General features: G+C 32.3%; 1 protein-coding gene across 2 annotated transcripts in view; it reads right to left on the bottom strand.

The window, feature by feature from the left end:
• Nucleotides 1-25000, bottom strand: part of LOC137654243 (zwei Ig domain protein zig-8-like) — a 690582-nt gene that overhangs the window by 96438 nt on the left and 569144 nt on the right. For both annotated transcript variants that reach the window (XM_068387873.1, XM_068387872.1), the window contains one exon: nt 1130-1340. In XM_068387873.1, coding sequence (XP_068243974.1) covers nt 1130-1340 — 211 coding nt within the window. The remainder of the gene's footprint in view (nt 1-1129; nt 1341-25000) is intronic.

Raw genomic sequence — 25000 nt, 5'->3', positions numbered from 1 at the left:
TCTCTCTCTCTCTCTCTCTCTCTCTCTCTCTCTCTCTCTCTCTCTCTCTCTCTCTCTCTCTCTCTCTCTCTCTCTCTCTCTCTCTCTCTCTCTGTATATATATATATATATATATATATATATATATATATATATATATATATATATATATATACACACACACATATATATATATATATATATATATACACACACACACACACACACACATATATATATATATATATATATATATATATATATAGTATATCTACGTTTCTTTATGTATATAAGAAAGTATAATGAAATCCAATCTAAAGTATATTCATTAGCAACTCCTTCATAAAAAAATCTTTATATACAATATTCCAATATTCGAGGACATTTTCTTTAAGATGAAGAAAAGGAATAGATTAAAATCCCCTCCAGATCAAGAGAAGGACGTTCAAAGTAATAACAGAAAACCGAAAAAAAAAATGGAAAATGCAAAACTAGTATTTATGCTGTGAATATCAAAGGACTTGGGCAAAATTGTAATCCCCGTCTTCATGAAATGTTGAACCCCTAAAAGTTATCCCTCAAAACAATATTGCATGAAAGGTGCACAACTGGTGCTTTTCTTCTTTCTTTTTTATTCTAATACAACAAAAAATAGACATATTGATTAATACCTATTAGGGAAGATACAAAAAATAAAAAAAGATTACTAGTTATGAATTTTTTGTCCTAGAACCTTATTAATCTTAGCTTCAATGTGAGGAGTCTAAGCGGATAATAATTATGATTTTCAAGAAAGAAGAGCTGAATTTTATATAAGCTCACGTTTTAATTATTGCTTCTTCGTTTCTCTACTCAGTTAATCTCAAGACCAATATCTATATTTAGCTTAAGACTAATATTTATATTTATATCAAAGGCACAAAACAGATTACACTTTACGACGAACCTGATCAAAATCCAATTATAACTCGGATCCTTTAACCCTATAGAGACGAGATACTTTGGATGAAATGGTATTGGATTTCGTAAAAGGATTTCGAAAATAACCCTTATTAATACTGGCCTCGCACATTCAAATAGATAAACATCACACTAACGTCCTTTACCCTTCGAAATAAACAAACAAATAAACAAAGAACAGCCCACTTACCGTAAATATTAAGCTCAACGATGTAAGAGAGGACGGGTTTCGTGGACACCTGGCACTCGTATTTACCGGAATCTCGAACCTGGGCGTACTTGATTTTCAGGATCCAGTCCTTGGATCCCTGTGAGTGGATCACTTCGTATCTCTGATCCGTGGTGTAAGTGTATCGCCCCACCGTTAAGATGTGGAGATCCCTCTGGCGGATCCATGATACCTGGTCGAAATAAAACAGAAATACATTGGATGTTTTTTTTATTTAACAGATGCTATAAAATTTGGCATTTATTATAATAATTTCTTTAAGAAGACTGCAGCAACTAATAATAATAATAATAATAATAATAATAATAATAATAATAATCGTCATCATCACCATAATAATAATAATATTTATAATAATAATAATAATATTTATAATAATAATAATAATAATAATAATAATAATAACAATAATAATAATAATAATTATAGTCAATTCTTTTTAGCGAGGCAGATTTGCAGAGACTCGCAGCGGTGCCCTTTTAGCTCTGAAAAGTTTCCTGATCGCTGATTGGTTGGACAAGATAATTCTAACCAATCAGTGATCAAGAAACTTTTCCGAGCGAATAGGGCACCGCTGCGAGTCGGTGCAAATCTGCCTCGCTAAAAAAAATGACTAGTTATAACGATTATAAAAGCAGTACTCATAAATTTTCTCAGTAATTTCCCTTTACCATGAAATTTTCTCCAACATTCATAATATATACTGATCCCACTTTATCGAAATAGTTTTATTGAAAGAGTTGTTACAATAAACCAACACTATGTTTGTATTTGTCATTTCACTGCACAGGGGCCAATCTTCAGATTTGAACCTCTACGAATGTAATCAGGCCGCTATGCAGAGGATATAATGTTAGCGCAATAAGATATAATGATGATTTCACTGCACTTAAAATCATTCTTATTTCAATTCTCCAAAATTTGCAGAACCCATTTCGCATATTTACCGAAGTCAATTAACAATATATTCTTAATGGCGTTGATAACTTACTTCACACTGTCTTAATCTATATGACGGAATTATGACTCATTGCAGCTCACACACGACTCCTAAAGGCTTTTTTTCAAGTTTTTATACAGTGGTTCTTAGGATAGGGATGCGGATTTCATGCCAATTTCAAATTATTATTTCCTTAGTCTATGAGTGTCTGTCTGCAAATGGTAATACGTAAAAACGGATGAATAAATCTCGGTTCTTTTTCAAGATTCACTATATTTCAGGTCACAATTTCTTTTTATGATTATCATTTATGTATATCTGGAGAAAAATAAACATAGCAATTTATAAAAGAAATTCAGTAATGCAAAAAATTTTGGTTAAGATGCTTATCACTTCCTAATAACCACGCAAGAAATAAGAAATAAAAGAAAAATGAGTAACAATAATTACAATATTGGTGGAGATTTACAACTACTTATTATCCTTTCAATTTTAACTTAAATTTCTTCTTAACAATTATCAAGTTACTCAACTTCGAAAAATAAAGAGGAAAAGTTAAATGGAGATCCTGCCACACGTATACACCCGTTCTTCCTTCGTAAATTTTCCCCTTTTCTGCTTTATAATCAAATCAAAGTTATTTGTTTTCTCTCTAACGAATTAAATTAAGATTTTTTATACGACACTCTTCATTACTTGAATATTGGCATGAATATTTTCCCCTTTCTCTGGTTAGAAAGCCGAAAAATACTTTTGATTCGTCATAAATATTAAAACTTAAAGTTCACGAAGCCTATTCAAATCAGAAAAAAATATTCCCTTTCTAAGGACATCTAGAGGTTGATGTGCAATGTTATAAAGATTAGAATTAATCTAGAAACAGAGAGAGAGAGAGAGAGAGAGAGAGAGAGAGAGAGAGAGAGAGAGAGAGAGAGAGAGAGAGAGAGAGAGAGTTTATCTGTCAAAGGGAAGGTTTTGAGATGATATGGTTGTGGATTCCCTTCAAAGAGTTTAAAGATTTTTTAGACGACTCAATCCGCTTACAAGAAGAGAGAAAAAGTAAAGGTCGCGTGGAAATCCAACTCGTTTTTCTTGAAATCCCTTTTCTTATTACTGGGGAAACCGGAAGCGTGTGACGAGTCTATTTGCTTTACTTCTTACTTTCCCTTATGAGAGAGAGAGAGAGAGAGAGAGAGAGAGAGAGAGAGAGAGAGAGAGAGAGAGAGAGAGATGTTTACCTCTATTGTTCAGAGTAATATGTAAACGAATTAAATGTATTTCAGCAAATTTTCTACAAAATTTTTTATCAAATGACATTTGAATCAGTCAAACGAACATACAGCTTTTAGTATTCATAAATGTCATTTTGAATTCGTGCGTTTCACATTCTGACGTTTGCTAATTTGCAAATGCACATTTTTGTGTTTGTGCAAATGAAATAACACCAAACTAATGGTTTTTCAGTCTTGGCCTTCTTACATGCCAAATCATGAAAACTCCTGCGACATAAATGGTTTACTTTATGTTGTTTACCCGAAATGAATCAGTAAATTATTGTTATCATCAATCACAAAAAAGTGAAATATCCACTAAGTTTCTTTCATAATCTAATCTAAGTACATTTTATTACATATTTTAATGGTTGACTACATGACCAATATCAAACAGGGCTGCTTGCTTAATAAATAGTAATTCTACTATAAAAAATCAAGCCCATATGTCTCTTTATTTAGAGAAATCTATTTCATGCAGGATGTATTTTTAAATTTTTTGAACCGAAAAGACTTATCAATAATAATAAGAAACTCATAACAACTTTAAAAGACTCCTAGAGTGCTTAACAACTGAATTTAGACGGAAGTTAAGATTCCGTCCATCAAACATGTCAACGAAGGGGAGAATGTATCTACTGTAGTTTTACATATCAATTTAGAAGAGTATCTAAACGAATTTCTTAACGCGAGATACAATTTGTATATAATTCAAATTGAGAACTTCTTTCCATAATTTACATCAGTCAGTATCTTAGGAAATCATTCGCCATGAATTTGGTCATTAATTGAAATTAAACAACATAAACCAAACCTCTTTCCTTACAGTAATCACACAATTCCCCAGAACAGTTTGATATCAAGCCTCCGACTTTTCTCCCTTATCTGATATACATTTATATAGCTCAAAAGCAAGCGCACAAGGACGATCATCACTGATAAGACTTGACACTGTAAGCCCCAACTTTATGACTATTGCTCGACTGGAATAAAAATAAACTTGGGAGACGAATGTGTTACTTCGTCGTCAATGCAAAGTATAAGCTATAAATCTATGTCTATATCTTATAACTAGAAAAATATTATAAATATTTTTTTTCCCGTGAGTAGGGTAAAAGAAAATTTATATCAAACGACGGTTATTTAAAGGTAGTTGTACTGTATGATCTTTCGTATATCATGGTCAGAACTAGTTTCATTTTATTGCAGTGTAATTAAAATTTAATCATTAATTAAGTGGATAACATTTTTGAATATGGGAGATATGACCCGGTGCTAGGGTTACGGAGGCCATTCAGCATCGGGGAGCAGGGGGTGGGGGTGGGGGAGCGGGGTTTGAGTGAAGCTGCAATGCGAGGTAAATGTTACAGAGATTGGACAACAATATAGAAGAAATGAAACGAGAACGGAGGTGAAGTAGAAGGCTAACCAAGGGGGTGCGATCCTACTCCGCTTCATAAATGGAATCACTCCATTTCAATTGATATAACATAATTACATTTTTTCATTATGAGATTGTTATGGACGGAATGTTAAAGGAGAAAAACTAAGCAAAGAAAGAAAGGCCTCAGTCAAAAAACAAAGTCAAAACATTCTTGGTTCTCCATAATTCTATAAGTAGTGTAACTTGAGCATTTGAATGCCTTTACGCTCAGAACTTTTATGTCTTTACTCTCGAATTTTCGCATATGCTCTAACCTTACTGCCCAAAGAAAGATGCATATAGGAAAAGTTATAAGTAATGTACGAAGTTTTTAAATAGAGGATTTACATATCTCAATTGCGCTTTTCTTTTCCTTCCTCTTTCCATGAAACTTCTTTTTATTTCTTTTTAAGATTTAGCTTACACATACACCCACACACATACGCAAACACACATACACACACATATATATATATACAGTATATATATGTGTATATATATATATATATATATATATATATATATATATATATATATATATAATGTGTGCGTATAAAAAAGCCCTGCAAAAACAAGGAAAAGAAGAATCTTATGCTAGAACTCTTGAAGATATCTATACAGGAACTACAACAATCCTAAAACTACATAAAAATAAGGAGGAAATTCCTATTGAGAAAGGAGTTAGACAGGGAGACCCCATCTCTCCTAAACTATTCACCGCATGCCTAGAAGAAGTTTTAAGAATTCAGATTTGGAAAATGTAGGAATTAATATTAATGGGGAATACCTTAACTACTTAAGATTTGCATATGACAGTTTTGTGTTAAGTGAATCATGAGAGGAATTACAAAAGACGATAGAAGATTTTACCGGAGAAAGCAGGAATGTAGGACTGAAAATGAATATGAGTAAAACTAAGATAATGTTCAATGAAAATGCAGAGATAACAAATAAGAGTTATGGACGAATCTCTAAAGATTGTTGATGAATATACGCCCTTAGGACAGACAGTAAGGGTTTCCCCAGGACACAAGGCCGAAATTAAAAGAAGGATAAGTATAGGATGGACATTTGGTAAAAAAAAAAAAAAAAAAAAAAAAAAAAAAAAAAAAAAAAAAAAAAAAAAAAAAAAAAAAAAAGAGAGAGAGAGAGAGAGAGAGAGAGAGAGAGAGAGAGAGAGAGAGAGAGAGAGAGAGAGAGAGAGAGAGATTATGGAGAGAATGCCACTTTCTCTAAACAGAAAAGTATTTAATTAGATGGTCCTACCAGTATTATCTTATACATCAGAAAATTGGAGCCTTACTAAATTCTTGGAACATAAGCTAATTACAACTCAAAGAGCTAGGGAAAGAATAATGATGGGAATAACACTAGTAGAAATAAAAAGAGCAACATTGATACGAGAGCAAACTAAAGTAAGAAAAAAAAATGGACATGGGAATGACATATAATGAGAATGGCAGACAATAAATGAACATTAAGAGTAACAGAATGGGTCCCTAGACATTATAAAAAAACAGGAGAAGGAAAAGAAAACGATGGATTGACGAACTAAGAAAGTTTGCGGACGTGGACTGGCACAGAAAGACCATTAACAGACGCAAGTAGAAGGACATATCTGAGGCCTTTGTTCTGCAGTGGACTAGTAACAGCTAGCGATGATGATGATGATGATGATGATATATGAACGTACTGCATGTGTTGTAAGAATTTTTTTTTGTCTGGAGCGAAAAAAAAATCCATCATAAGTGTATATGACAAAGTTAATAATAATAAAAACTACTTCCTCCTAGATATCCTAGATTTCTCAAAGCATTAAATACCGAATTTTGACTTGGCATAAGTACACTCAAATTCCCGATGGATATAGCAACTTTATCCACAAGATCAGTGCTTAATGAACTTCCAATAGACCTGAGGTTTTTTAAGTAGGTGGCAATGGGTAAAAATAAGGCCTGAAATAAACACTAAAAAGACTTACCCTTACTACATGTGCCTGGGTTGTTTTCGCTTTGGGAACTTGCTATTTTATGTCTATAGATTAAGAGCTTTCTCCCTTAATAACCAATTAGATGAAGAATGTCTTTGAAAAAAAAAAGGGAAAACAACATGAACTTATAGAGCCTCTCAATTCCCCCACATGAATAAAATAGAAATGTATTATTTAGCCCTCTGGAGTAAAATGCCATTCTACTGAGCACCAAATGAACGGTTAATAACATCCTAATAGTCTCTTGATAACGAAATATAGAACAAGAACACTTAATCATCCACTGTTAAAATAGAATATCTATTGACCGTTGAAGAGTAACTACTTGTATGATAAGCTTTCTCAAGAACAGAAAAAGATACATGTCTAATAAAAAGGTCATCATAATTGCCCCTCGATTTACCGCGAAATTAAAATTCCGAGTTCCCCTTCTGAGTCCGAGCAACCAGGGTGTAATGAAGCTATAAAACTAAAAGAATGATCTTATTTATGAGCGAAAGATGCTAACCACCTATAATCTAATAAAGAGGGGAACCCAAAATAATATTTATCGCGGACGCTCGATGCTTTTGCAGAAGTAGAGACGATTGTTGTAAAGAAGTTCGTTATAACTAAAGCCAGAAAACACGACAAGGGCATATGCCTCCATCAACGACAAGCTAAATAAAGAAAATTATAGACACTCTCCAGATTTGCTTTAAGATCCAGATATATTTCAAAATCTCATTAAACTGCTCCTGGCACATAAAGCATTCCTCCAAAACACTGAATCAATCTGTATCAACTATTTATGAGATATCTTGTACACAAAACAAACATGAATAAATATATATGTCATATTTCACTGGAAAGGCAAAAAAGAATATATATATATATATATATATATATATATATATATATATATATATATATATATATATATATATATATTGACTAAGGATACATATGAGGCCTTTGTCCTGCAGTGTACTAGAAACGGCTGCATTTGTTGTTCATAGATAGATATGATACATAAATAAATGATTAAAAAAAGATTAAGGATAAGTAATAAGTTGAAACAGAACATTGCTATTAAAATGGAAAACGGACGAGATTACTTTCATTTCTTTTCTGTGTCTTCTGCCTTCGATATATCCTTTCATTTTACCTCTCTCGGCATATGTTCCCCCCACCCTCCACCAAATACCTTCTTTTTCGGGGTTGTTTGTTCTTTTTATGACTCTCCCCTACCTTTCTTTTCTCTTTCGCATTTTTTCCTCTTCCTATTCATCGATGTATGGGTTGGAAAGAGCAGAAGGGGGAAGTGAAAAGAAAAGTTACAGCGAATTCATTAGCGGAAATTCTCCTGACTGTTCTTGGACTCTCTCTCTCTCTCTCTCTCTCTCTCTCTCTCTCTCTCTCTCTCTCTCTCTCTCTCTCTCTCTCTCTCTCTCTGGGAGTGACTCCTCCTCTAGACATCACACGATTGCATGCCTTATATCTATCATATCATGATACGTCTGTAGCAGCAAAAAATGCATTTTCCCAATTGCAAGTTGGAGGCTCTTCGGTGGTTTCTTCAAGATATGACTTTTTCTCCGATTTCATCTAATGCCATTTTCCTTCCATTATTGTGTACGTGTTTTTTTTTTTCAAAGTACTGCAGAACCTTGTATTTACTTTATCAATATTTATATCTTCTTCGTAGGTATATGCTTGAATGATTTGAGTTGTTCAATTTCAAATTTGTTCTTCTCAAATATTTGTCTTCACATCTGTGTTACAGACAAGCGAACAGACACAAACGCACCCATACATACATACATATGCACACACACACACACACACACACACACACACACATATATATATATATATATATACCGGCATATATATACATAAATATATGTTCATTTGTGTGTACATGGGTACGTTCTTTTCTCAATAATTAATGGAAGTATCTGAAATAAGTCCCCGAGGTGTTCAACATATGTGAATCGACATCTAGGCAAAGTCGAGAATAAATGCAATAATTAACCAGAAATTTTTCTTTCAGCTTTGACACGAATCAGAAATTAATACTCTCCAAATCCAGCTCCTTACATGTAATGGACATTAGGAATATAAAGATCATATGAAGTTTGTCGTAGGGAAAATTACTGTCTTTTTATATAATATTGGTGACTCGAGTTCATACCTATAACGATACAAATAACAATATTAATGGACGTGTTGCTTTATTTCCCTATTATGAAGAACAGTATACATTAAATGAAGAGGTATTGGGCACAGGATATTTATATATATATATATATATATATATATATATATATATATATATATATATATATATATATATATATATATATTGTCTTGACAAAATTGTGTTAGTGCTAGAATCATCGGAGATAAAATAATGAGATTTTGAAGGAGACATTGTTTTACGTAGAACAAACTATACTCAGGAAAGTAGTTCTAAAAATACGGTTCTTAACCAAAGACAAATTAGAAAAGAAGACTGGATTATAAGATTATAAAAATAAACATACAGTAAATCATTCGAAACAAAGCGGATAAGAAACAAAATGAATGTTTGGAGCATTTCCTTATAATTTAAGAAGCGGAAAATACAAATGTCGTTAATGGACACCATAGTGAGTATTGAAATGTGATGTATGGTGTTCCTTAGGGCAGTGTTCTTGGCCCATTACTTTTCATACTATATACAAATGATATGTGGTTTGGCCTAAAAAACAAGCTCGTTGAATATGAAAATGATGCCACTCTCTTTGCATCAATTCCATCTCTTGAATGTAGATCTGGGGTTGCTGAACCCCTTAATAGAGATCTCGCTATAATTAGCGCATGGTGCAAATTATGGGGCAAGAAGTTGAATCCTAACAAACCTCAAAGTATGATTGTAAGAAGGTCAAGTACAGTAAATCCTGAACTTTCGGATCTCATCATTGAAAATTTTTCTTTAACTCTATATGACTCTTTTAAAATTTTAGGTGTGATTCTCGACAGCAAGTTTACTTTTGAGAAACTCATTAGGTCTGTGAATTCTTCAATTGCACAAAACATAATGGCTTATTAAGAGAAAGTTCTTTAAGATTTTCGGTGATCTATCCATTCTGAAGAAGTTTTAAGTGTTATTCTCCTGTCTGGCCTTCAGCTGTTGATTTTCATCTTAATTTGTTGGACAATTACTTGCAGTCTAAGAAATTTCTTATTCCTGATCAAGATATTAATCTCTGGCACCGTCGTTAAATTAGTTCTTTATACATGTTTCATAATTTTTTTTTTCATAATTCTGACCATTCTGTACATTCAGATCTTCCCTGACAGTATCTTCCTGTGAGTAATACTAGGTATGCAGTTAATTATAATAGTCAGGCTTTCTACATCACGAGGCTCAATACTACACAGTATTCTATAAGTTTTATGCCAACTGTGACTAAGTTGTGAAAGGATCTTCCTAATCGGGTAGTTGAATTGTTAGAGTTTCAAAAGTTCAAACTTGCAGCAAATGTTTCTATGTTGAACAGACTGACATAAGTCTCCTTTTATAGTTTATATATGAAAGATCTGTTTTAATAGTGTTAGTGTTCTTATATGTTTTTATGTTGATCAGGCTGACATAAGGCTCTTTTTATAGTTTATATATGAAAGATCTGTTTTAATAGTGTTACTGTTCTTATATTCTATTTTAATTGTTAATTACTTCTCATATATTTTATTAATTTCCTTTCCTCACTGGGTTATTTTTCCCTGTTGGAGCCCTTGGGCTTATAGCATCTTGCTTTTCCAACTTTTTCAACAACAACAACAACAATAATAATAATAATAATAATAATAATAATAATAATAATAATAAAATGAGTTGAATATTTTTGTAATATTCACAAAAGGAATTTGTTGTTCTAAATTTTATAACTGAGAAGGTAAAGAAGATCAACATAAAATCTAATATAAGGAAGTTCATATCAATGATAAAAAGATATAAAACTTATAAAATTATTCAAAAGCAAGCAATAAGTAAAGTCGCTTAATGGCATCAACTTTAGAAGCAAAAGTTTGAAAAACTTCTGCGTCTCCTTTTATGTAAGAAAAAATAGAACATACCATGAATAGGCCGAAAGTTTTTTGTTTCTAGGATGACAAATATACACGAAAAAGAAAACAAAAAACATATTGAAATAAAATAATTTTTTTATAACCTAAAATCGACTTTGAAACACGACCAGTGGCTGATGTTATTTTTAATAAGCCCAACACGTATTTCATTCTACTTATGGCCATCATAAAAAAAATAAAAATAAAAAAAAAAAACTTTCTACAGCACTGTAATTTATGATACAAAAAGGACGGATCACCTAATAAATGATTTTCAAGTCATTTCCTATATACACGAAACGAATAAATAAATGGCACCAGGCATCAAAATTTGATCAGTACACCCCCCCCCCAAAAAAAAAAAAAACTAAAAACAAGCTATACTGTGTAACTGAATATATTTTGAAACGAAGTCACGACACATATCCAAACACAAACGAGAAAATTATTCAAAACTTCGAGGAGCTTTCGATGGAATCCTGGAATCCCATGGACAAGATTTATTCCTTCCCGTAACGTATTTAAGAACACTAATAAATTGGCAAGGGGACGGAATGAGAGAGAGAGAGAGAGAGAGAGAGAGAGAGAGAGAGAGAGAGAGAGAGAGAGAGAGAGAGAGAGAGAGGGGGGGGGGGGGAGTTTTACTTCAATATTGCTATTACCTGCGACATCTCTTCACGGTTGGATAAAGGCTGGAAGGGGACGTTTAATTCATACGTTCAAGATTTTTTTTCCTCGTTGGTTCTGGTGTTGCAAGGATGACGCAAGAGGGTGTGAAATAGCATGGATGATTATACAGATAATAAGAGAGTCTCTGGCTGAATGGAGATCCACTTATTGATTATCTCCACTGGAGAGATGACAGTGGGAATGCGTTACACGAGATGGATGCTGATCGACAAAATACAGGCTTATTGTTTGGTTTTAGACAAAATACAGGCTTATTGTTTGGTTTTAAATAGTGTTTTTGTGTGTGGAGTATTCTTATTATTATTATTATTATTATTATTATTATTATTATTATTATTATTATTATTATTATTATTAAATTCTAAGCTACAACCCAAGTTGGAAAAGCAGGATGCTACAAGCCCAGGGGTCCCAACAGGAAAAATAGCCCAGTGAGGAAAGGAAATAAGGAAAAATAAAATATTTTAAGAATAGTAACAACAACAAAATAAATATTTCCTATATAAACTATAAAAACTTTGACAAAACAAGAGGAAGAGAGACTAGATAGAACAGAGTGCTCGAGTGTACCCTCAAACAAGAGAACTCTAACTCAAGACAGTGGAAGACCATGATACAGAACTTTCAAAGTATTAAAACACCTTTAGCCTCGATTTTGAAATAGGGTTTCAATATTACTGAAGGCAAGGGTCATTTAAAAAAAGTATTGGTGGAATGTAAAGCAATTAAAATATTAACTTCTCTTTAGCACATTTTTGTTAACAAATACGAATTGTGTACCTACAAGAAAATTTTAATAATAGCAAAAAGTTAAAATCAAGTTTGAATTAAATTAGCAATGCAAAGTATAAACCGACTCTTGAATGCGCACCAGACATCGATATGTAGCTACAAAAGAGATTGAAAAACTAAAAGTCAATCGTTGACATTAGTGGGCCGAGAAAAGATCTTGGATTTATATTGAATTAGCATATAATATGTTACAAACATCGCTTAGTTTATCTGATTATTGGTGAACGCTTTGCAACCAGCATTTGCAAGTAAATAAGAAGTCTGCAACTGAAATATTGCAAAATTACAGTTCAAATGACTCCCGAACACCATCATTCTAGGGTCCAGACTCATAAAATTGATCTGAAACTGTTATCAGCACCATTTATACTTTTGTGAAAGAGGTCATATTGTACATATTCAGTAGTGAAATGTTTTTGAAAGCACTGCCAAGAGTGCAGCTGATGGCCGTCGGTAGGAATGTTATAGGTTGGTGGTAATTTCGAAATCTATATTAACACACCTGGATCGGCGAGAACATTTTATATCCATGTGAATCAAGGATTAGAAATGTTGAAATACACATCTAGTGTATTTGTTTATTGAAAAACTTAAGCAGCCAAGTATCATGATTCGCTTGAGAGTAAATAAAAACGTCAACTAAAAGTTACTTTTAAATCTAGATTAAAATGGAAAAACGGAACAGGATACATAACATAAGGACTGGGAGGGAGGTGACCTCGAGTATAAAGAAGCAAACTGAATGCTCAATTTTTTCTGATCAAATCTTATAACAGATTCAGCAGTACGCAGAACACGTGCATACGTCCAATAAGATTCCCTGAAATTGCTTGAATCTAACTGTACGACAGATGGGAAACATTATGGAGCTGTGCCTGCGGAATTTACGTTGTAGTAAGGCGGGGGAGATAACAGAATGCAAGACGTAATGTTATTTCGTTTTGTTCAATTCTTTGCAAAGGAAATGGCATGCACCAATTTCGCAAAATAATGTTGCTCAACCACAAATTGGTCTTCCTTTTTTGGATAACACTTACTAATAATCCTCTATTTTGCTTTTTGATTAAACTAGAACTGCACAATTTGGGTATTATTGTTCAATGCATGCCAATGTTATCAAAAGCTATTATTATATAACCTACATAACTTACATCAAATCTAGTATTTAGGAACGAGAATGTTGCAAACTGGTTTTATCCTACCACCGCATTTGCAAACCCTCGGTTATGTTGATAAAAGATGAAATTCTAATTGTTAACTATAAATAATTAATGGGAAGTCGCTTTGCAATCAGTCAATTTGTCTTTTAATTTAGAGATATGTTGTAAGTGAATTTGGATGCAAGTCTTAATGTGTGAATAACATTAGTCCAAAGCTTGAAATAAATTAGGAGAAACAGTGTAATCAGTCTGCCAGTAATATTTCAAGTTATTGTTCATTGTTCGAGCATGATAATTTAATAACTACCATCTCAAACGTGTAAAAAAAGAATAGCTTTTATCTATACACAAAATGGAAATTGAAAGTCTTCCAATCCCTGGCAACCTTACAACCAGAAGGGTAATGCCTTAATCCTCCCCTACAGATGTGGACCCCTTTAAGCTCTTAACACCCTCCCACCTTTCTCTTCTTTCGCTCTTCCCTCTCACCCTTCTCACTCTGCAAAACACACAAGAAAGTGGATACATAGCTCCATGACTCCTACACACGCCCCGTCTGCTGTTATCACCATTACGACCTAATTTCAAGTCAAGGGTAAAGAGAGCATCATGAAACCTTATGACCTTTGACTTTGAATCTTCACTGTTTGGTTCTGCGAATGTTTTTTTTTTTTTCTTTTTTATTTAACATGTTAAACAGCCTGATATAAGTTTTTCATTATAGTTTATATATGACAGATTTATTTTAATGTTGTTACTGTTCTTAATATATTTTAAATTAATTATTCACTGCTTCTCAAGTAATTTATCTATTTCTTCATTTTATTTCCTCACTGGGCTATTTTTCCCTGCTGAAGCCCTTGGGATTATAGCATCCTGCTTTTCCAACTAGGGTTGTAGCTTAGCTGTTAATAATAATGATAATAATAATAAAGTAATGAAAATCCGAATTTTTTTTCCTTCGAAGAATGTACGCAAGTAAAGTATGCATGTCTGTACTCAGCAGATTAACTATAGATGCTTTAAAAAACGACACGAATTAACACAGCAGTCATGAATTACACATCAGTTTAATTCTGATATTCATGCTGATGCTGACACTTTTAATCTGAATTATCAATACCAAATAGATATCCAAATAACATTTTAACATTCGATTTACCAAAAGGTGATTCACAACAGGTTAACTTGATTTGTGATTGCTAGTCTAATCTCTTTTACAAGTAAAGCCAACTAAATTCATAAGTCACACCTAATCCTAGATGGATTATAAGGAATTTTCATGGAATGATTTATAAGTAACAAATGACATTATTGTCTCAGTATGTCTTACACTGCAATATTGGATTGGATTTATAAATTTGGGCTGTATAGCCAGGCATTGTGCCTGGAAGGCCTTTCACCGCCCTGATGCAACAGGGGAAAAAAACAGCTTTTCCACCGAGGTAAAATTTAGAAGAGTTTGGACAGCTAGATAGAAGGAAGGAAACTGTAACGGGGTCATAGTAAATTGCAACTTGGGGCCGAAATCACACTGCAGTCAACTGTACAGTGCACAATGTGAGGTGCACTGAAGGTATCAATTACTGCGGAGCAAAAGGATTTTTCAGGCTTTTGACTTACAGTTAAGAAATGTTTTTCATCAGACTTGTATTTAAAGGCTTTATTAAAAAGGGCGCCTGGAAGAGCTAATTTCATAGCCAATTTTGATTTGCAAATACAGAATTTTATATAAAGTTACATTTCTTCATAATTACATACAAAAGATATAAGTTGATAGCAAAATAAATTTACATTTATTTCTGAGAGAAAACTTGAATTTTCTTACAAATGTGATGATTTAACTTTGTTTTTTTAGCAGGTAGAGTCTCACTTGAGGCAAATATTTGTTATTGTGATAGTTTTGGGGAAAACAAGAGATTAGCATTACCTCTGTTTATAGTGTATATTTCAGGGACCAGGGAATTCAATAAAATGAAACTAAATAACTCTCGTAAAAAGAAATTATTTCTCTTAATAGAGACATACACACATTTATACATACACAGTATATATATATATATATATATATATACATACATATATATATACATATATACACACATTATATATATACACATATATATATATATATATATATATATATATATATATATATATATATATATATATATATATATATATATATATATACTGTATATACATACACTGAACGGTTATATGAAAATCAAACATTTAAAAGGAAATCATACAGCTCTTCATTCCAGAGACTCTGCGTTGTTTGAAATCCAGCAATATTGTAATCAGAATGCAATCGACTTTCTCATTAGAAACAAGGAACGATTCCTGTCAATGATTTTAACAAAAAATCTCTACTGGCAATATATAACGAAAACAACCCCTACCAAAGTACGACCGACAATGAGCAATCCAACACATTCCCCTTCTTACCACCGAACAGTATTTTAAACCACTAGAAATACTTCAGACAGCGCTTGCGATCCTGGAAAAGCGAGGGGAGCAATTGCAAACCGCTATTCGTTTTCCAGGAATCTGATGTGCCTGAGGGTACAGCCAAACGCCACCTACTGCACTAAATACTCCGCTGAGTGAGTCAAGAGATAAAACTTTACATCTATGTACGTATGATCTAAAGCTATGAAATCTATTCAATTCTGTTTGTATATATCCTACCTCATATTTTTACCAATCAGTATAAATCCTAAACAAATTGAGAGAATATTTCTCAAAAATTCTATTGAGATTTCCTTCTTGTCATATTTTCTACGTCCATGACCATAACAATTGCGATGCCATTGTTTTTAATTGGTTTAATTAGAAGGCTGTTCGTAATTCCTATGCTACTTTCTATCACCAAAACTCATTTGCTATAAGGAAGGATTTGTCACTCCAAATGTTTTATTTTTTATTTTTTAAAGGAGGATCTCCTCTCTCCTTAAAAACACTCTTCAGATCTAGTCACTATTTGATATTACTAGATCATGAAACGGAATCAGTAGAGACACTGGGTGAAATATTGTAGTGGACTAAAGATTGAAACAATTTATAATTCGATAACAATATATATCTGAAATTACAACAGTTTATTTCATGAAATAAATACTACTCTTTATAGAAACAATGCTCATTCTTCAGAGGCAGTTAGTTCTCTGTCAGCAGGAATGAACTGTTCTAAAACAAACAAAAATGAAAAAAGGACCTTTGGCAATTAGCGACCGTAGAGCCGAAATACAAGTGCTTCCACCTATGCAAAACCATTACGAGTGCAGTTTGGACGAGATTTCTGCTTTAACACTTAACCTCGTTGGTTTCAGAACCGGGGATTAAATAATTTCTCTCCCGCTGTAGTTCATCAGCCAATGGCTTTTGCAGGAAAGACTAAAACATAGCGGATGTTTGTGGGAAATAGCATCGGTTGGATCGCATTACTCCTTATATGACTTATTTTACTACAAGTTAAAGTGGCCAGTCAAAAATGGCATCTAAATATTTAGATCGATATGCACGCACGCATACTCAACCCTTCCCACCCCCTCCCCCTTTCCTAACTACAAATCATCTTAGCAGGATATGGCTACTTCCTCTTCCCCCTACCACTGAGACGAGGAGATCGTGTAGTCATACGCTTGGCCATGCCACTGACCGTGACCGGATATATATATATATATATATATATATATATATATATATATATATATATATATATATATATATAAATATATATATATATATATATATATATATATATATATATATATATATATATATATATATATATATTATATATATATATATGTATATACTGTATGCACACACATTTAAATATATATATATATATATATATATATTTATATATATATATATATATATATATATATATATATATATATAAAACCAGACACTCTCTCCTTATTATATAGGTGAGATGTGCACACATTAGTAACTATGTATCATTAATCAATTTTCTCTTGTCTCTACCTGTCGTCCCCTCATGCTCATCTCCTCTCTCACCTATCATGAAGAGAATAAAAATTGCTGAAGGATAACAGCTCACAAAAATATGAGGGGAAAAGGTCTCCTCACGCTATCTATCGGAAAAAGGTGCTAAAGTATGCATGAGTCTGTGGAAGTATGACCTTCTCTGGAGGTTTCAAGATCGTCGCCTCTTATTTTCTTCCTTCTTCCTCACTCCTCTCTTACTCCTTCCCCCACGGAGAGCGAAGGGACACATTTAAGGGCTAAAGAAGAGGTGGAAAAGGGTATTCGGGGTAGAAATCTCCAAGACACCATTTTAGGAATATAAATAATTCAAATGGCTTCCGACTTTGGAAGGCTCGTGAAATTAGAGCTGATGTCCTGGGTCCCCTAAAATTGCCCCGGAGGAAATAGGCTTTGTGTAAAGAAGCCAGGGAATAAATGTTGGGGAGGGGAGAAATCAAGAATTATCTTTGAAAATGAAATGTTGCAAAGATGTACAACACTATTTCTATGAGAGAGGAGAATGTCCCTTCTATAAGTGAAGATATTCATATAAAAATATAAATATTGTAAAAATTATTAATCATCTAAAGGCAAACCAAGTTTATTTCCAAAATATTTCTAAATGAGAATGAAAATACCTTTACATTTACAAATATCTACGAAACAGAATTGTCGACGTGAAACTATTTAAGAAAATTAGACACGTCACATTCCTTTGGAATGACGATGAAAGAATACGAAAAAGAAATAAATGTTGACTCACAAGAGCTTTCAGAAGAGAACCTGTTCATTCTGTTAACTCAATCAGCACCTGAATAAACGCTATCTTAATTGGTAAAATAGAAGTCGTTTGATGTAAATGAAGAAGTTCCCTTCTCGGTTCTCGAGAGGACAGAAGGTGCATAATGATAACACGAGAACAAAGAACACGTCTCCCTTTGTCTTTGATGCTTACCGAGACTTAGTAAATAAGTGAAGTTATTTGTTGACTTAAAAATTTGGTTACCCAAGTTCGACCGGTTTTCGGTTAAAGTCAATAAGCAATCACTATTGTTTAACGTTTGTATAAAAACTCGAGGTAAAACACCTGTTTGATACATCTGCTTTTCATTTTCTATCAATCTTGATATATTCTTAGAATATGTAAAAAGCTTTCTACGTCCAATTGAATAATATCGTTTGTTAATTGAGCAAAGCTATACCAAAATAAATATGGCACTCCAAATTTGATAAACCATTTGTATAAAAACTCAATGCAAAACACGTTTTTTATTACCCTATCTGCTTTTCCCTTTTTATCAAACTGGATATAATCTTAGAATATGTGAGAAGCTTAATCTTTTTCCATTTCCACTGAATAATAACGTTTGTCAATTAAGCAAAACTATGCCCAAAAACAGACATGACATTCCGAATGCGACAAACGGAACGTCGAGACAAAACCCTATGTGAAAAGGCCAAACAAATGTTGGCCTGTGAACACAAACATCTGGGAACTTCTGAGAATCTCGACCAGATGCAGAGTGCATCAACTCTCAGTTAAGTACTGCTGTCTCTGTTCTCATTGCATATTAAAAGCCTACTGGGAGCGAACCCAAACACTATTCCTCCTTGGAGATAGAGAGGGATTTATCTCCTCCAGAGAGATGGCGATGAAATTTATTCTTTTTTGTCATTAAGTGGGATGTTGAGTGACATCCTTGTTTTAAAATATACGGTAACGACGGATTTATTTTCCATATATATGAGAGGTGTAAGTCGACTTGTGTGCACTTTAGCTCAATCTAAGAGACTTTTTTCTAGGGATTTTTCGAGTCTTGAGAACTATTTAAGATTAAATACTCTTCTATGGACTTGATAATTTTTCCTTTTTATCAGCAAAACTGCTGCACTTATTCCTTTTCTTAGAAAGGAGAAACTAGCTTAAGTATAAAACTTTGTTTGAATAAATATTTACAAACACTTGTACGACATATCAACCTACGACACAAGAAGTACATCCCCTTATAATAAATTTCCATTAAGTGCTTGATGCCAGAAAGACTTCGTTTTTCAGAAGTTGAATAAAATGGAGGTCTTTTAATCACTAAAATGACGAATTTTCTAAACAAAAAATGGAATCTATATAAGCACACACACAAAATAAAAGGGAAAAAGTTCGAGCTACTGCATTGATCCCGACTGTATCTGTTGGAAGTGCTTTTCCAATGAGAATAAATAACCACCTACGACAAGGTCGCAAAATATAGGTTTGGCGATGTGTTAACAAATGGAGACAAATGTGAAAATCATGTCGAAATGTGGTTTGAATAGCTAACATAAGATGGAATCCTTTAAACAATGGAATTGTAGCTTTGGAGCTTGGTTTGGTTATTAATCCGTTTTCATAATTTGTCATTCTACGAAATCAAAACGAAAAACAAGAAAAAATGGAAGCAAACACCATCATTATGAGCATTATTGTGTCTTTCCATACCAACGAAGAAGAAATATATATCTTGTTCTTTGCGGATCAACAATAGGATTAGTGATGAGGCATTTAAAGTTTCTTAGTTATCAGGCAGTTAAAATAACACATATGCAAGATAAAAAGGACAAATAACGAAAAATAGAAAAAAAAAAAAAGTCAAGATAAATTAGAAGATTTCGTATCAAGCCGAAAATATGAATTGGTAGTTGAATAAGATTGTTTACCTTTCCAGTTAATAAGATTTATTCCAAGCTTACATTCAACGCACCCCGGCTCTGAATCTCCATTATGAGGGGGTTTAGCTGCATGAATCAAAGTTGAGAATAGTGCTATCTTTAGCCGCGCATCTTTACAAGTAAACTGAATAGTAAAGTATATTGTAAACAGTTTGTTATTGAAACAACGTTTCACGAACAATGATCCGATGAATAACTATGTTTATGAGTGAGCGAGGCAGGTAGATGAATAAAAGAAATGGTCGAGGGGAGGAGACCGGGGGTGGAGTTGGGGGCTTTTAGTACTTCAAAGACCGCCTACTTGTTTACAGACTTTTCACTCGAAGGTTCGATATCTCGGCTGATTTCTGTCTTGGAGCACCGTGCATTGTGTTCAACCCGTTTATCAAGACCGTGAAATAATGCAGTACGCTCGTCTGCTTCGAAGCTTTCGCAAGAACATACTTTTCATGACCTAGAACAACGAACTAGAAACACACTTCAAGGCCGGAACTCAGCCAGATGAATCCTTCCTTGAAATAGCCTATGGAAACAATTCCGTTCCTCTTTTAGTGTGTGTGTGTATGTTCTGATGCTCTTTTGTCTCAGCAGACAATACCAAGTCCTTTCATCTCTTGCTCTTTGAACTTGGCTAGGTGTTATCTACGAGCTGGAATTAAGTTGTTGATGATATAGACTGAATATTATTCAGTTTTCAGTTACTGGCACTGCTGATGATTATCAAGGGACTACTGGTTTTTGGCTGTGCATGATCTTTGAACTCCGGGATGTCTATGCTTTTGGATATACCTCGAAGCTCTGTCTCTTTTGATAATTATAATAATTTGCAATCTACTTCCTATGTTATGATTACCAAAATTAGTTTAAACGCTTCTCATAAATTACGTAATGCCCCGGAAATGGATGTTGGAAATCTGCGGCAAAGGACATACGGCGGAACTACACCGATAAGGTGCAAGTCTATTTTGTTTAAACTTCTTTTAATATATATACATACATACATACATACATACATACATACATACATACATACGTGTAAAAATCACACCTGGTGAAACGTGACGATCATAAAGCGTGTATTATACCTTCGAAAGGAAAAGTGAAAAGATTTGATTGAAGTTCGTAAGCCTACTTTCGTCTTGATTTTTATTCCGATGAAGACAAAAATAACGTGAAAGTACTAATTTCAATAAAGTCTTGTCACTTTTCCTGTATTGGCTATATATATATATATATATATATATATATATATATATATATATATATATATATATATACATATATATACATATATATATACATATATATATATATATATATACATATATATACATATATATATACATATATATATATATATATATATATATATATATATATATATATATTCCCACCTATACAATAGCACTACTTGCTTTTGAATTTTGATTTTTGATTTTCGAATACGATGTAACACCTGAACACCACGCACCAAGCTCCGTTATTTATTTTTTTTATTTTTTATAAATTTACATTGAAGCGAGTTACATTCTTCCTTGGAATACGATTGTTCGTCCTCTTGACCAGTAAGGTACAGATTACGTAAGTTTATTCTATCTTACTATTAATATACAACAATAGCTCTTTTCATTTAAACTGTTGAGCAAATCTTTAATGCATGAGATTGCAAGGCCCACGCCTTTGATTCATGATCCCATTCACACATAGTTGAACTGATGAAAGAGAGGTTGGGAGTGATCAATGGTATGGCAAACGTTAATCGAGCACAGCATTCACGGGTTGATTGCACATAACCTTATATATATATATATATATATATATATATATATATATATATATATATATATATATATATATATATATAATATATATATAATATATATACATATATATAATATATATATATATATATATATATATATATATGTATATATATATATATATATATATATATATATATGTATGTGTGTATATATATATATATATATGTATATATATATATATATATATATATATATATGTATACACACACGCATATATATATATATATATATATATATATATATATATATATATATAGTATATGAGTTCAATAATGGCCTAATATTGATACTACGGAACAATTCATAAGTAAACGTATCATCCGCTGAATAATTGAATGGATAACAGTATATACATCAATAAGATATCTTACTGAATTTGCTAATATTATTTCTATAACGTGGAAAGGTACCGTAAGTTAATTATCAAGGTCTTATACTAAAATATTATTTTTATTGCAACCTGATGTTCAAACGTATTTAATGTTACAACTTAGTTAAAAGTTATCTTGAATTTTTAAAATGTTCGTCAAGATTATATATACGAGTTTTTATTGCGTAAAAAACACCTTTTAATCACTATATGTTTACGTAGAAATCTTTATAAGGAGTAATCCGTCTATTTTTGTAGCAATTGAATGTATGATATATTCACAGTATGCCTTTTTATATACATAAACGAACTTCAACAATTATCTTTATATTTTCCATTAAAATTCAGTACGGGGATCTATATTCATTGTTTTTTCAAATCACAGTCTCGCTATAAAAAATGAAATATAGTAAAACTTAATCACACAACATTTGAATTATCACCAGCGTTAATTTTTCATTGTTGGTCATTCAACCTATTTTGTATTGTTGATTTACAACACACCACTTTTTCCAACCTTTCCTTACAAATATATTTTTTTATTATATTCTTGTCCCAAATCAAAAAACAATACAATTCTTCAAAATTATTGTATTTTTATTCATATTTTCATTCTAAACCAGAAGTTAAATTTTTTCCCGGCATATTGTGATTTGAGTCTTTTAATTTCCAGCCTCACCTTTTTCCTTAAGTGATGAAACTTTTTACTTAAAAAGTGTTGACATTTTATATAAATTTAGCTGGGTTTTCTCCCATCTAACATGCCTTTTTGTGTTGAAACAGTGATATCCGTAAAAATGAAAGCTTTGCATTGTATCCATGCCCTTCCCCCCCAAAAAAAAAGTGAGGAAAAAAAAGCACGGAGCTGAAAGTTTAAAACCACCCGATGTATATCAGTATTGATATCGGCCTGTCAAATAAAAAGCTTTAAAGCCAAGCGTCATTTTATGTTGTCTTTGATTTAAAAAAATAACTAAACTTCAGTATGATTATATTAGTTTGATTTATAAGGAGTAAAATCAAATAAAAATCTGTAAGTAAATATTATTTAGTCCTCTTTCCTCCTTCCCCTTTCCATTGAATTCGTTTTGAATAGCAACGTTACACCTATGATTTGATTACGGTCTGTCGCATTCCTTTTATTGGTCCAGAGAGAGAGAGAGAGAGAGAGAGAGAGAGAGAGAGAGAGAGAGAGTATAGAATGGGTTACCTAAAAAAAAAGTCATAGATTCTATCGACGTCAGATTTATTCTGTTGGTATCTTTAATTGTACAATTCCTTTCTTTCTTTGATTTAATTTATAAAATTAGGGTCATATGACCCGGCGCTAGGACCATGCAGTCCATTCGTCGTCCATGATCAACTTAGGCAGATTCGTGCAGTTGAGCTCTTGGAAATATTCAATTCATGCATTTAAGACACAAAGACAAAACTTGAATTGTACAATGTACACTTTACCACTTCGTTTAAAGCACCTCTCCTTTGAGGCAGTGATGGTCTGTTATTACAACTAGCAAAAAAGAAAAGATATTACAGTACTGCGAACTCATATATTAAAGCTGGTGGCTTTCTAGTAGAAACGTATAGACGTCTAGCACGCAAAGGGAATGCTTTTGGATATTATTATTATCATTATTATTATTATTATAATTATCATTATTATTATTATTATCATTATTATTATTATTATTATTAGCTAAGCTAGTTGGAAAAGCTAGATGCTATAAGCCCAAGGGCTCCAACAGGAAAAAATAGCCCAGTGAGGAAAGGAAATAAGGAAATAAATAAACGATATAAGAATTAATGAAACATTAAAACAAAATATTTTAGAAACATAAACAACATTAAAACATATATTTGATATGTAAATTATAAAAGGACTTATGATTGGTTTCAAATTAGAATCAACTACGAAGTGAAATTAAAGAAAATGCGAAAGCAATTAGCGGTGGAGATGATCACTCGGCCCTGATGGGTCGTCTTTAAAAACCTCAAAAACTTAAAAGAAATGATATGGCTTCGTACCGAAAAAATGCTAACGCACTGGTGTTATGATGGAAGTTTGAAAGTCATTCAAAGCACAAATTTCACAGAGTAGTCACTTTAAATTATCATGTAGTTATATTCTATATTTGAGCAATTACTTTCAAAAGCAATGTCGAAAAATGTATCTGCAGATAACGAGAGAAGACTTTATAGAAAAACGGTTTTGTAGAGGCCTTTAAGTGGAAGATTTGTTAAAAAAATATAAGTCAAAAGTATGATACCCAGAAACGAAAATTGACAGGAATTTTTATATGAATGAAAAAGAATTTTAACTTGAACAATTACAAATATTGTAAACCAATGGGAGACTTAGAAAACAAGAGTGAATAAAACTGTCAATAAAGCAATTTTAATTGACTGATTGGGTTAAAGTTCTCTAGATCGTGTTAAGTAAAAAACACCATATATATATATATATATATATATATATATATATATATATATATATATATATATATATATATATATATATATATATATATATAATACACACACACATATGTGTGTGTCCTTATAGCTGTCTG

This window comes from Palaemon carinicauda, chromosome 15 (genome assembly GCF_036898095.1).
Source record: "Palaemon carinicauda isolate YSFRI2023 chromosome 15, ASM3689809v2, whole genome shotgun sequence".
Taxonomy (NCBI): domain Eukaryota; kingdom Metazoa; phylum Arthropoda; class Malacostraca; order Decapoda; family Palaemonidae; genus Palaemon; species Palaemon carinicauda.
This window is presented reverse-complemented; position numbering and strand designations above follow the sequence as displayed.